This window comes from Thamnophis elegans, chromosome 4 (genome assembly GCF_009769535.1).
Source record: "Thamnophis elegans isolate rThaEle1 chromosome 4, rThaEle1.pri, whole genome shotgun sequence".
In the NCBI taxonomy this organism is placed as follows: domain Eukaryota; kingdom Metazoa; phylum Chordata; class Lepidosauria; order Squamata; family Colubridae; genus Thamnophis; species Thamnophis elegans.
The window spans coordinates 139,637,128-139,651,421 of NC_045544.1; the positions used below are offsets into that span (position 1 = coordinate 139,637,128).

At 47.4% G+C, this 14,294-nt stretch overlaps 1 protein-coding gene across 1 annotated transcript in view; it reads left to right on the top strand.

The window, feature by feature from the left end:
* Window positions 1-4,237: 4,237 nt before the first annotated feature.
* LOC116507811 (transient receptor potential cation channel subfamily V member 2-like) overlaps window positions 4,238-14,294 on the top strand; it is a 36,497-nt gene continuing 26,440 nt past the window's right edge. Inside the window, exons 1-5 of the mRNA XM_032216144.1 lie at window positions 4,238-4,419; window positions 7,745-7,878; window positions 8,627-8,776; window positions 11,459-11,599; window positions 12,109-12,407. Coding sequence (XP_032072035.1) covers window positions 4,238-4,419; window positions 7,745-7,878; window positions 8,627-8,776; window positions 11,459-11,599; window positions 12,109-12,407 — 906 coding nt within the window. The remainder of the gene's footprint in view (window positions 4,420-7,744; window positions 7,879-8,626; window positions 8,777-11,458; window positions 11,600-12,108; window positions 12,408-14,294) is intronic.

Genomic DNA, 14,294 nt, shown 5'->3' on the forward strand with positions numbered 1-14,294 from the left:
CCCTCCTGAAGAAACCATCTTTGGATCCAGCCGTACTTAACAACTACCGTCCAGTCTCCAACCTCCCCTTTATTGGGAAGGTTGTTGAGAAGGTGGTGGCCTACCAGCTCCAGCGGTCCTTGGAGGAAGCCGACTACCTGGACCCCTTCCAGTCCGGCTTCAGACCTGGTTACAGCACAGAAACCGCTTTGGTCACATTGACCGATGATCTCTGGAGAGCCAGGGATGGAGGCCATGCCTCCATCTTGGTTCTCCTTGACCTCTCGGCGGCTTTCGATACCATCGACCATGGTATCCTTCTGCGACGACTGCGGGAGGTGGGGGTGGGAGGCACTGTTTTGCAGTGGTTCTCCTCCTACCTCTCGGACAGGTCGCAGTCGGTGTTGGTCGGGGGACAGAGATCGACCATGAGGCCCCTAACATATGGGGTGCCGCAGGGGTCGGTCCTGTCCCCCGTACTATTTAACATCTACATGAAACCGCTGGGCGAGATCATTCGGAGGCACGGGATAAGATACCACCAATATGCGGACGATACGCAGCTGTATCTGTCCGCCCCGTGCCAACTCAATGAAGCGGTGGACGTGATGAACCAGGGACTTGAAGCTGTTAGGGACTGGATGAGGGCTAACAAGCTTGTACTCAACCCAGAAAAGACCGAGTGGCTGTTGTGTTTCCCTCCCAAAAATTTGGTTAGTGTCCCATCGCTCAGGCTGGGGGGCCAAATTTTACACCCCTCAGACAGGGTTCGCAACTTGGGAGTCCTCCTGGATCCACAGCTGACCTTTGATGACCACCTGTCGGCTGTGACCAGGGGGGCATTTGCCCAGGTTCGCCTGGTGCGCCAGTTGCGACCCTACCTGAATCGGGAGGCTCTCACAACAGTCACTCGCGCCCTCGTGACCTCTAGGCTGGAATACTGCAACGTGCTCTACATGGGGCTGCCCTTGAAGAGCATCCGGCGGCTTCAGCTAGTCCAGAATGCGGCCGCGCGAGTGATTGTGGGTGCACCTCGGTTCGCCCACATAACACCTATCCTCCGCGAGCTGCACTGGCTACCTGTTGATCTCCGTGTGCGCTTCAAGGTGCTTCTTACTACCTACAAAGCCCTTCATGGTAGTGGATCTGCGTACTTGGGAGACCGCCTCCTGCCAATCACCTCCTCTCGACCCATAAGATCTCACAGATTAGGCCTCCTCCGAGTGCCATCTGCCAGCTGGCTACTACGCGGAGGAGAGCCTTTTCAGTGGCAGCTCCGACCCTCTGGAACGATCTCCCCATGGAGATTCGTACCCTCACCACCCTTCAGACCTTTCGCGCAGCCCTCAAGATCTGGCTATCCCGCCAGGCCTGGGGGTAAAGACCATAATCCGCCCCCACCCGAATGTTGTATGAATGTTGCTTGATTTTAATTATACATTGTGTTTTTATGTTATTGTATGTCTTCCCCTCCCATACAAGTTGTTAGCCGCCCTGAGTCCCCTCAGGGAAAAGGGCGGCCTATAAATAAACTCAACTACTACAACTACTAACTACTGGAAGGGGCCTTGGAGATCTTCTAGTCCAACCCCCTACCTAGGCAGGAAACCTATACCATTTCAGAGAAATGGCTATCCAGTGATGGGGCATTCACAACTTCTGGAGACTCTAGAAAGAGTGCAGAGAAGAGCAACAAAGAGGATTAGGGGACTGGAGACTAAAACATATGAGGAATGGTTGCAGGAACTGGGCAGGTCTAGTTTAATGAAAAGAAGGACTAGTGGAGACACAATAGAAGTCTTCCAATATCTCAGAAGTTGCCCCAAAGAAGAGGGAGTCAAGCTATTCTCCAAGACACCTGAGGGTAGAACAAGAAGCAATGGGTGGAAACTAATCAAGGAGAGAAGCAACTTAGAACTGAGGAGGAATTTCCTGACAGTGAGAACAATTCACCAGTGGAACAGAAGTTGCCTCCAGAAGTTGTGAATGCCCCAACACTGGAAGCCTTTAAGAAGATGCTGGATAGCCAATTTGTCTGGAATGGAATAGGGTTTCCTGCTTGATCAGAGGGTTGGACTCTGATCCAACCCTCTGATCAAGGGGGTCTCTTCCAACTGTATTATTATGTTCTGTAGCAGAAGAAGAACCAACATGAGGAGGAAGAAGGAGGAAGTGGCAAGTGAGAAGAAGGGAAGGCAGGAAGGAAGGAAGGAAGGAAGGAAGGAAGGAAGGAAGGAAGGAAGGAAGGAAGGAAGGAAGGATGATAATAGAGCTTGAAAGGACCTTGGAGGTCTTCTAGTCCAACCCCCACTTCTTCAACCAGAAGACCTTACTCTATTTCAGACAAGTGACTGTCCAGTCTCTTCTTAAAAATCTCCACAACTTCTGGTGGCAAGCTGTTCCACTGGTTAATAGTCCTCGCTGTTGTCCTCACTGTTCTCCTTAATTCCAGGTTAATTCTCTCTTTGATTACTTTCCATCCATTGTTTCTCCTCCTGCCTTCTGGTGCTTTGGAAAATACGTATGTTGACCCCAGTGGTGGGTTTCAAAATTTTTAGAACCTATTCTGTAGGTGTGGCCTGTTTTGTGGGAGTTCAACTCCCAAAATGACCTCCAGTCCAAGAAGAAATAACCTCTTACAAATATCGGAACACATTTTTTTCCTGCTTTGGACACAGGGGTTAAACGGGCTAATTCCAGAAATGTTCTTGGTTCCTCTAGACACATAACCTGAACCTGCGAAATGTCACTTCTCACGGTGGTGTGTCTAATATAATTGGTCTGAGTCTGAGAATTCCGACCACTTCCCCCTTTTTCAGGTTATAATGGTAGCCACATCCTTCCTGGCAGAGATACTTAAGGCTTCTCTACTCCAGGTGAAACTGCTGCTCTTCGGATGCACCGCCAATCTCGCAGCGGAGAGGTCGTGTCGGGGTTACAGACCAAGGACCCAGGTTGATTTCTTGCCTTTGTTGAAGATCCCTGCAAAGGATTCTGGAGATCTGGGACGATTAGCCTCGTGAAATCCAACCAGTCAGTGAGTATCCTCCTTCCCCTCCGAAAATAAAACAATGGGGCTCGTGAACGAGATGGCTTTAGAGCATGTGCAGATTGCTGAACTGTCTTGCAGTTTAGATCAGAGGGAATCAAATGCTTATTTTTGCTTTGCTACTAATGGGATGCGTTTAGTAGTGAAATTCAAATTTATTTACTACCAGTTCTGTGGGTGTGGTGTGGCATGGCAGGCGTGGCTTGGTGGGCCTGGCAGGGGAAGGGTACTGCAAAATCTCCATTCCCACCTGTTCTGACCTCCCTCGTCCTACAACAAAGCACGCCGAGACAAAGATACTGCAAGGATTTATTGACACATAGACAGGACCTTGGCAGCAAGCCAGCACAGACAAGACGTTGGCAGCAATCCAGCACAGACTAACCTTGGCAGCAATCCAGCCTGCCAGGCTAGCCACGAATGTTCTCCAACTTTAGTGAATACGTTGACTCCTGCAAAATGGCATGTGCACAATCATTCCTTTTATAATCTTGAGAGGAGCCTAATTACCACCGGCTGAGTGCAATTATCTCCTGTAACTGCATAACTGTTCCTTACGCCTATTAGCTCTCCGTTGCCGGGCATCCAGGAACAACTCCCTTGTCTCCTCCCAACTGCTCCAATTCATGATGTCAGGATCACACTCCTTTGTCTCCTCCCCACTGGTCCAAGGCTCAGGCACCTCCTTGTTGCCAACCAGCCTCTCTGCGCCCTGCTCGGAGTCGGAACCCTGTCCAGGGTCCTCCACATCCTCCAGAGCCGACTCATAGGGCCCCTCGCTGTCGGAGTCTGGTGGCAGCTCCAACGGCTCCTGCTGGGCCACAACACCCACCCTTGCAGGTTTCTCTGTGTCCTCAGGGTCACCCGAGGGGTGCAAATGGCTCCTGTCGACTGCAATTCTTTTCCCTCTGGAAATCCATTCCTGTTCCCACAACCATTCCAAGGGTCTTCATCCCAAATTGCGTAGCTAAAACTCTGTAGATATTCTCCGTCATTCAGTTCGTGGTTGTCCCAACGGTGCTTTTTTCAGGAGGCAAACAATTTAGGATTGCATGGGCTCTTGGCTGACAATGCACACTGCTGGCTCGTATTTAATTGATTGTCCACAGCAAGATCCCTTTGTCCCAACCCCTTCCCCACAACCCCTCCCTACCCAGTTCTGCCAGCCCTTTAGGTTCAGCCTTTGGCCCACTTGCCACTGTCGGGACAATGAGCAGATCCCACTTTGCGCTGGAGACGGATGATGGCCTTGCGGAGGATCCGAACGGAGCCACGAAGGGGGCAGCTGGGGCGGAGCATGGACTGCCACCCTTGGAGAGCCCTTTCCAGAAGGAAGCCCCTCCCTCCCCCCAGATCCGGGTGAACCTGAATTACCGGCCAGGACTCGTCCCGTAAGTCATTTATCACAATGGGAATTATTTTGCAGAAATTCACCACCAGGGAGAATTTTTGTGTTGGTCTCTGTCCAAGGTTTACAGGTTGCTTTGCAGTCCAGTGCAGGAATCGCGGGCTTGGGTTGGACTAGATGACCCACAAGGTCCCTTCCAACTCTGTTATTCTGTCATCTTAAAGCGATGCACGACACAATTATTTTTTTTCATTTCTTCCCTGCCTTTCTTATTTTTACAAATAACTCAAGACGGTGAATCTATCCAAGGCACCTTCCTTCTTCTATTTTCTCCACAACAACAACCCTGTGGGTTGGCCTGAGAGAGAGAGAGAGAGGGAGAGAAAGAGAGAGGGCGGGGGGACTGGCCCAAAGTCACCCAACCAGATTTCATGCCCAAGGCAGGACTAGAACTCACCTCCTGGTGATTGGCCCAAAGGCACCCAGCTGGCTTTCATGGCTAAGGTGGGACTAGAATTCACTGGCTCCTAGTGATAGGCCCAAAGGCACCCAGCTGGCTTTCATGGCTAAGGTGGGACTAGAAATTACTGCCTCCTGATGATTGGCCGAATGTCACCCAATTGGCTTTCATGCCTAAGGCAAAACTAGAATTCACCGGCTCCTAGTGATTGGCCCAAAGTCACCCAATTGGCTTTCATGCCTAAGTCAGAACTAGAATTCACTGGCTCCTAGTGATTGGCCCAAAGGCACCCAGCAGGCTTTCATGCCTAAGGCAGAACTAGAATTCACCGCTCTTAGTGATTGGCCCAAAGATATTGCAAAAAATGCAGATAGGAGATAATTTTTTACAGTCAATTAAAGCAATATACCAACAGCAAACAGCACAAATCATAGTCAATGGAAGTTTAACAGACTCTTTTTAAATTGGAAAAGGTACAAGACAGGGCTGTCCTTTGTCCCCATTATTGTTTATTATAACTTTGGAAGTATTGTTGAATAAAATACGGGGCTTGGATGGTTTAAAAGGGATCAAGATTAGGCAGCAAGAATATAGAGTCCACGCTTTTGCGGATGATTTGGTCATAATATTGGAACAACCGCAGGAATCCAGTATGGTTTTATGAATACGATTAATCAATATGGTCAAGTGTCTGGCTTTAAAATAAATTTAGGAAAAACCAAAATATTAGCTATAAATATGAATATTAAACAAAAGGAAGAATTAGGAGTGATGCTAGGATGTGAGGTAGTTAAAAAAGTCAAATATCTTGGAGTTAACATTTTAACTTCAAATGGGAAATTATATAAGCATAATTATGAACCACTTTGGCATAGCATACAGACAGAGATGAAAAAATGGGAGAAATTGCACTTATCTTTGCTGGGTAGGATAGCGGCAGTGAAAATGAACATTTTACCAAAATTTTTATTTCTTTTCCAAATGTTACCTATACTTAAAAAAGATGCGAACCTTTTAGAATGGCAGAAGGGTATCAACAAATTTGTGTGGGCAGGAAAGAAGCCGAGGGTAAAGATGAAAATAATGCAAGATGTACGTGAGAGAGGAGGATTGAAACTACCTAATTTAAAACTATATTATGATGCAGTGGCATTATCTGTAATTAGTGATTGGACTCATTTAACCAATGATAGAATATTGAATATTGAGGGACACGATCTGGTATTTGGCTGGCATGCTTACCTGTTATTCAACAAAAAATTGGATAAGAATTTTAAAAGTCATATTTTAAGAAATGCTTTATTGCGGGTTTGGAAGAAATACCAATTTAAATTAAATGACAAGATACCCATGTGGGCAATTCCTAGACACGCAATTGAAAATATGAATACAGCACAAAAACAGGACAGAATTACTTACAGACAGCTTCTTACCTCGGAAAGGGGGGTATTACAATTAAAATCTTTAGAGGTATTAAAAGAGGAGAAGGTAGTTCAAACATGGTTCCAGTATGGGCAATTACAGGCTAGGTGGAAAATAGATCAAAAAATTGGTTTTATCCAAGTTGAGGATAATCTGTTTAAACAAATAAGAGATCAAAGCTTAATGCATATAAAGAGGATATATAATGTATTAATACAGATGGATTCGGAAACAGAATTAGTTAAAGATTGTGGGCTCAAAATATTGAGGAACCAATAATGTTGGATACATGGGAAAGAATCTGGGTAAGAAATGTGAAATTTACACAAGCTCAAAATCTGAGAGAAAATTTTTACAAGATGTTCTATAGATGGCATTTAGATCCTAAAAAGTTGGCTTCTATGTATCCGAATGTACAGCCTAAATGTTGGAGGTGTGGTTCTCTCGATGCTAGATATTATCATATATGGTGGACCTGCCAAAAGGTTAAGGCATTCTGGATAAAAATATGGTGGGTCATGCAAAATATTTTTAAAAGAAGGATAAAGTTTATTCCTCAGTTATTTTTACTAGGTATATGTACTGACTTTACAGCGGTAGAGACTAATTTGATTCTGCACCTAATAACGGCAGCAAGACTGTTGGTGGCGCAATATTGGAAGAAGGAAGACTTGCCTACAATCCAAGAATGGACATTGAAAGTGACAAACTTAGCCGAGATGGCTAAAATATCTGCATATCTTAAAGATCACTCAAATGAGAGATATAAACGAGACTGGAAAAAAATGGATTGACTATATACAAAATAAATACGGGACCAAGAAATTCCAGTTAGCCTATGCTTAAGATCAGAAATGATTTAAACTGTTAAAAGTTAGTTCAGTAAGAAGAAGCTAAGGTCAATGCAGAATGTCATTAATTTCTTTATTTCTTTTTTCTCAATAGATTTTAGACTGTGTTAGTTAAAAATCCATACCGTGTACGGGTTCTGGGAAGTCGGGGGGGGGGGGGGGAAGGAGGAGGGGGTTGGGGGGGGTGGAGGGAGGGAGGGGCACACACAAAAAAATTGTACTTCAATGCCTTAATGATTGACAAATGATGAAATATTTGTGTTTTTTTAAAAAGAAATAAAATAAATATTTGACACAGTGATTGGCCCAAAGACACCCAGTTGGCTTCCAAGGCTAAAGTGGGACTAAACTCACCGTCTCCTGCTGATTGGCCCAAAGGCACCGATCCTTCCAACCTATTATTAACCTTATTAACTTATTATTAACCTTCCAACTCTATTATTCTATGTTCTATGAGCCACCTTTAACTCATTGGCTCCTGGTGATTGGCCCACAGTCACCCAGCCAGTTTTCATGACTAAGGCAGGGACTAGAATTCACCATCTCCTGGTATTTGGCCCAAAGTTAACAGCTGGGCAGTGGACCAAAGGAGTGAATCTGTCTTGGACCTTTTTCCTCTCCTTTCTCTTCCTCAGACCGGATGATCCAAATTACTTCGACAACAAGCGCATTTTCCAAGCCGTAGTCGCGGGAGGCCCGGAACGGCTCAATGGCCTGAGTAATTATCTGCGGAGAACGTCCACCTTTCTCACCGACACTCAATTTAGAGGTAGATCTTGCCGTTACATCAGGGTAACAAGAAGACAAGCCTCATAGAACTTCCCCTAAAATGGAATATTTGCAGCTCAGGGGAGAACTGTGGGGTTAATCGGAATAGAGCTGAAAGGGAACCTGGAGGTCATCTAGTCCAATCCCCTGCTCAAGCAAGAGAACCTATGCTATTTCAGATACTGTAAGTGACTGTCTAGACTCTTCTTAAAAACATCCAGTGATGGAGCACACAAAACTTCTGGTGGCAAGCTGTTCCACTGGTTAATTGTCCCAACTGTTAGGAAATTCCTCCTCCTTAAAGCATGCTGGCTGGGGGATTCTGGGGGTAGAAGCCCACCCATCTTAAAGCCTGCTGGCTGGGGGATTCCGGGAGTGGGAGTCCATCCCTCTTAAAGAACCCTGGCTGGGGAATTCTGGGAGTGGGAGTCCATCCCTCTTAAAGCATGCTGGCTGGGGGATTCTGGGAGTGGGAGTCCATCCCTCTTAAAGCATGCTGGCTGGGGGATTCTGGGAGTGGAAGTCCACCCCTCTAAAAGAATCCTGACTGGGGAATTCTGGGAGTGGGAGTCCATCCCTCTTAAAGCCTGCTGGCTGGGGGATTCTGGGAGTGGGAGTCCATCCCTCTTAAGGCATCCTGACTGGGGGATTCTGGGTATTGAAGTCCGTCCACGGCTAAAGTGGAGAAAGGCTGTTTTAGGAAGATGGAAGACGAGATGGGCTTCACCTAAGCTTCTTCTTTCTTCCAGATGGGAAGAAGGGGAAGACCTGTTTGATGAAGGCCTTGCTCCATTTGAAAGATGGACAGAACCCCACTATCCCTTTGCTCCTGGAGATAGACAAGGAGACAGAGAACCCCAGGTCTTTGGTCAACACCGCTTGCACTGACAGCTACGAGGGTAAGGCTCCTTCCTGGGACGGTGAGGGTGGAGGACTCTGTCTTCTAGGATGGGGTGGCTGGAAGGAGATCTTCAGTTGGGAGAAACTCTGGGGAGAATCTTCAGTCATCCAGGTCAGGGATCACCAACCTTTCGGACTTCAGGGACCACTAAATTCATAATTTTAAATCCCCTGGGCCACTGATATCATCTGCCTAACGACTGGCTGGCTGGGTGTGGCCAGGTGGTCATGTGACTGGCTGGGTGTGGCCAACACAGTGTCACTCACATTGTGGGGCGCCTCGCTGGCCTCTCTTAGCCCTTCCCCCTCCCAGCCACTCCTCCCCTGCCCGCCTGGGCTCCTTGGGGCCCCAACAGGAAGCCGTTGCTGGAGCTAAGCAGCCGCCAGGAGAAAGAGTTGGCACAACAGCTCAGTTCAAACCGGATCCGACCGAGAAGGAGGCTCAGCAGAAGCACCTCACTGAGGACTAGGAGCATAGGCTGTCCAAGCAGAGGGAAGACCTGCCTCGATCTTATGGAAATCCCGTGGCATTTTTTGCCAACAAATTTGGGGAATTTGTTTATTTCATCAATTTCCATGCCCTCCCCCCAACGTTAATATAACAAACGCCTTTCTGAATAGACAGCCAGGAATGTGGTCATAAGAGTCAAGATGGCCACCACCATCCCAGGGAGGGGTGAAATGCTACCGGTTTGCGCGAACCGGTAGGGACAATTGTTGTTGGTTCCGCTCACAGTGTCGGAAGCTTTTCCCCTCCCCCCACACTTTTTAAAGCATTTTTTTCCTGCCTATTCGCCCGAACTGGTAGTTAAAAAATGCTTTAAAAAGTGGGGGGGGGAAAAGGTTCTGTGACAATCAGCTGTGCCATTCGATGGTGGGAATCTTTCTTTTTTTCACTTCTCAAAGTATTTTTTACTACCTATTCAGTAGTTTAAAAAAATGCTTTAAAAATGGGGGGGGGGGAATAGCAATAGCAATAGCAGTTAGGCTTATATACTGCTTCATAGGGCTTTCAGCCCTCTCTAAGCGGTTTACAGAGTCAGCATATCGCCCCCACAGTCTGGGTCCTCATTTCACCCACCTCGGAAGGATGGAAGGCTGAGTCAACCCTGAGCCGGTGAGATTTGAACCGCTGAACCGCTGAACTAGCAGTCAGCTGAAGTGGCCTGCAGTACTGCACTCTACTCACTGCACCACCTCGGAACATCGAAAAGGTTCCCACGATGGCCCTGCACAGCTGAACCTCCCCCCTTCTTTTTTTTTATTAAAAGTTTTAATAAATTTTACAATTATATACCTTTCCCCTTCCCTCCCTCCCCACCAAACCCACATCCCCTCCCACCCTTCCCCGCCCCCCCAACCTCCCAGAGCAAATGCAGGGTATAAACATTTAGCAATCATACACTAAAATAAACTAACTAACTTTAGCATCGTCCCTTCGCTCGTACTTTAACTAAAGCTAACTTAGATAAGTTGTAACATTCCTTGTTTATTCATTCATAAGCTAACTGAAGTTTCTTAGTCCCATATTTATTTTGAATATAATCAATCCATCTTCTCCATTCCAGCTTGTATTTCTCATCTGTATTTCCCCCTTCTTAAAGTATTCTTTTTTTACTACCGGCTCAGGCGAATAGGTAGTAAAAATACTTTAAAAATTAAAAAAAAGTTCACCAAGTGAATGAGAGGAAGAGTGGGAAAGGAGAGAAGAAAGATAGGAAGAGAGGGATAGGAGAGAGGGTAAGGGGGGAAGGGAGGAGAATAAGGAGGAGTGGAATGAAGAGAAAGGAGAAGGAGAAAGGAAGGGGAAGTAGAGTAGGAAAGGATGATGGAGGAAGATAGGAAGTTGGAGAGAGGCAGAAGAAAGAGGTGTATGGAGAGCAGAAGAGCCAATAATGGGTTTTTATCTTTCTGGGCGCTGATGAGAAGAGGAACTGATGTAATTACTACTAAATACAATAGGATATTGGCTATGTAATAGTATACATGTGATTATATGTTATGAAAGTGGAAAATAAAAAAGTATATTAATTTTTTTTAAAAAGTTGGCCACGCCCACCCAGTCACATGCCCCCACCAAGCCACACCCACCAAGCCACGCCCAGAGAACCAGTGGCAAACATTTTTACATTTCATCCCTGATCCCAGGGGTGATCCCATGAAGAGACCGTCCTTTTCTCATTCTTGAAATGAGAATTCTTCCCATGCAATTGGAAATTCGGGGGAATGGCTCAGCGGTGGGTTCCGGATCCCGTTACAATCCCGTATGCTGCAACAGGACCGGGTGTCCACCACGGGTACGGGCATTATGCACGCATGCGCATCCACCGCCTGCGACACTCCAGCTACTCAGCAGAGCGTCGCGCAGGTGCCGAACGCTGCACAAATGGCCCGTTTCCTTCAAATACAGGTAAGGAACGAGGGTGGGCGGGGCCCACCAAAGCACTGTTCTGGTACGGTGGCTGCTGCTTCCAGCAGGCACCAGTACGGGTGTATCAGGAATGGCTGCATTATTGATACAGTTAAAAACAATGGAGCTTTTTCAGTTAAACAGGGAAACAGTTGGAGTTTTGATGGCCCAGGGGTGGCCGCCATCTTGACTTTTTTTGACCTAAACTTGTGCAGACCTCTTGATAAAATCTCCCATCTTTCTCCGGTGCCATTTCTCACCATCTTTGCAGGCCAAACAGCGCTCCACATCGCCATTGAGAAGAGGAACCTTGCTCTTGTGAAGCTCCTGGTGGAGAACGGGGCTCGTGTCCATGCCAAGGCTTCTGGTTTTTTCTTCAAGAAGGACCACAAAGAGGCTCGCTTTTATTTCGGTAGGGCGGCAGGACAAATGTTGTGGGTGCAATTTGACTCTGGTTGACCGCTCCATTGTTTTCATCCTCAAAGGGGATTCGATATCCTCCCGCTCTGGGAGACACTGCAGGTCAGAGGTGACCAACCTTGGCCACTTGAAGACCTGTAGACCTCCACTCCCAGAATTCCCCAGTCAGATTTCTGGGAGTTGAAGGCCAGAAGTCTTAAAGAACTGTGGACTTCAGCTTGAAGACCTGCTGGTTGAGGAATTCTGGGAGTTGAAGTCCACAAGACTTAAAGACCAGTGGACTTCAACTTTGGTCACTTGAAGACCTGCTGGCTGAGGAATTCTGGGAGTTGAAGTCCACAAGACTTAAAAGAGCTGTGAACTTCCACCTTGGCCACTGGAAGACCTGCTGGCTGGGGAATTCTGGGAGTTGAAGTCCAAAGGTCTTACAAGTGACCAAGGTTGGACACCTCTGACCTAGATGGTCAATGCAACCTTGGCCCATCATCCTCTCTCTTCCAGGTGAACTTCCTCTCTCCTTGGCTGCTTGTACCAACCAGCCAGAAGTGGTCATGTACCTTCTGGATAACGAATACCAGAAGGCCAGGCTGACCGAGAAGGATTCCATGGGCAACACCGTCCTCCATGCGCTGGTGATGGTGGCCAATGACACGGAGAAGAACACTGAGCTCGTGGTCAACATGTACGATATGATCCTGGTGAAAGGGGCCGAGATTGACCCTTCCTACAAATTGGAAGAGATTAAAAACAATGAACAGCTGACTCCTTTAACGCTGGCCGTCAAGACCGGGAAAGTCGAGGTAGTACACCCTCCTCAACAGTATACCTAGTCCTCGACTTACAACCATTTGTTTAGTGATGTGTTGCAGTTACAACGGCATCAGAAACAGTGACGGGCAATCCTAATTGCAACCCCATGGTCACCAATGTTCCCTCCCTCTAAGCTGCGTGGCTGCGCGGCTGCGCAAGTGGCAAGAAAACACCGCGCAGCAGTTTCCAATTGCCACGCCGTGATTCCCAGTGTCACAGGCTCCGGAAGCTGAGGAGCCTCAGATGTTCTGTCCTGGTTAGGGTTAGCACGGGCGGGGAGGTGGGGATGGCGGCAGGAGCTTACGTGGCACAGCCGATCTCCTAGGATCACCTAGGCGCTGGCTCCACCGCTCAAACTACCGTCAGTCGCCCTGTATTCAGCAAATCCGGCAGTGCTGTTGGAGGAGGAGGAGGCAGCAGCAGATATTCCGGTGGCGGTGGGGGCTTTGGGGCTTTACTTCAGCCGCAGTGCCGAGCACAAGTGGCTAGGAGTGGTCGCCCGCAAAAGACCTCCCCGGACTCGTTTTGATGAGCACGGGGTGACTGACGGTAGTTTGTGCTGGCTGTGCCAGGTCCGGACGGAGGAAGCCAGAACGGCGCCGAGGCGAAAGAGCAACATGACTGGAGGAGGAATTCTGGGAGTTGAAGTCCACAAGTCTTAAAGCTGTCAAGTTTGAACATCTCTGGGGTTTTTTTTCCTAGAGGGTTAGGGGTGAAAGGGTCATGTAACTTTACAGCTTTAAGACTTGCACTCCTCAATGCCAGAGTTCCTGAGCCAACATGAGTGGAGGAGGAATTCTGGGAACTGAAGTCCTCAAGTCTTAAAGCTGTCAAGTTTGAACACCCCAGGGTTTTTTTTTCTAGTGGGTTAGGGGTGCGAGGGTCTTGTAACTTGATAGCTTTAAGACTTGCACTCTTCAATGCCAGAGTTCCTGAGTCAACATTTGGTTGCTAAGCAGGAGCGTTGTTAAGTGATACTGATATTATATAACACTTTTAATTAAGTGGGTACCTTGAATAAACATAACTTTCAAATAATACTGTTTTTGTTGTTGTCTTAGGTGACATCTGTGAAAAAAATTCAGGTGCTCAGGCATGAAAATGTGCTTCTCAAACACTATACTCACACTGAAAAAAAATTAGAGGGAACATAATCAAAATTCAGATGATTGGCATGTAGTTATGACAGTTGGCATGTCTTGGGTTACAGTAGTTAGTTCTGGATCCCATCACAACCGGTACGCTTTGATGGGGCCGGGCGTCCACCTTGGACATGCGCGCATGCGCATGCCACCGCCCTGTGACACCCACTCAGCGGGGATTGTGCAGGCGTTGTAAGCTGTATGTGTGTAAGCGATTGGCCTGTTTCCCTCAAAAAGCAGGAAGGAATGCGGGCGGGTGGGTAGGCCCAATGCTATCCCTTTTCATGATCTACCCAGCCATCTTCCAGCAAGCAAAGTCAATGGGGGAAGCCAGATTTGCTTAACGACCGAGTGATTCACTGAAACACTCCTTACTATGAGAACCATCTGTCTCCACATAATTGTTCGACTGACTTGGCATTTTTAAGCCGGGTGGACTTCACCTCCCAGAATTCCCCCGCCAGTCTTGTGTGAAGCACAGGTAGTCCTCGACTTATGACACCCCAAATTTAGGTGGCTGAGTGAGACATTTGTTAAGTGAGTTTTGCCCCATTTCGCGAACCTTTCTCACCACAGTTGTTAAGTGGATCACTGCAGTGGTTGAGTTGGTAGCATGGTTGTTAACTGAATCAGGCTTCCCGTTTGACTTTGCTTCTCGCGAAAGGGGGTCTCATAACACTGTGACCGTCATAAATATGAGTCAGTTGCCAAGTGTCTGAATTTTAATCACCTGAC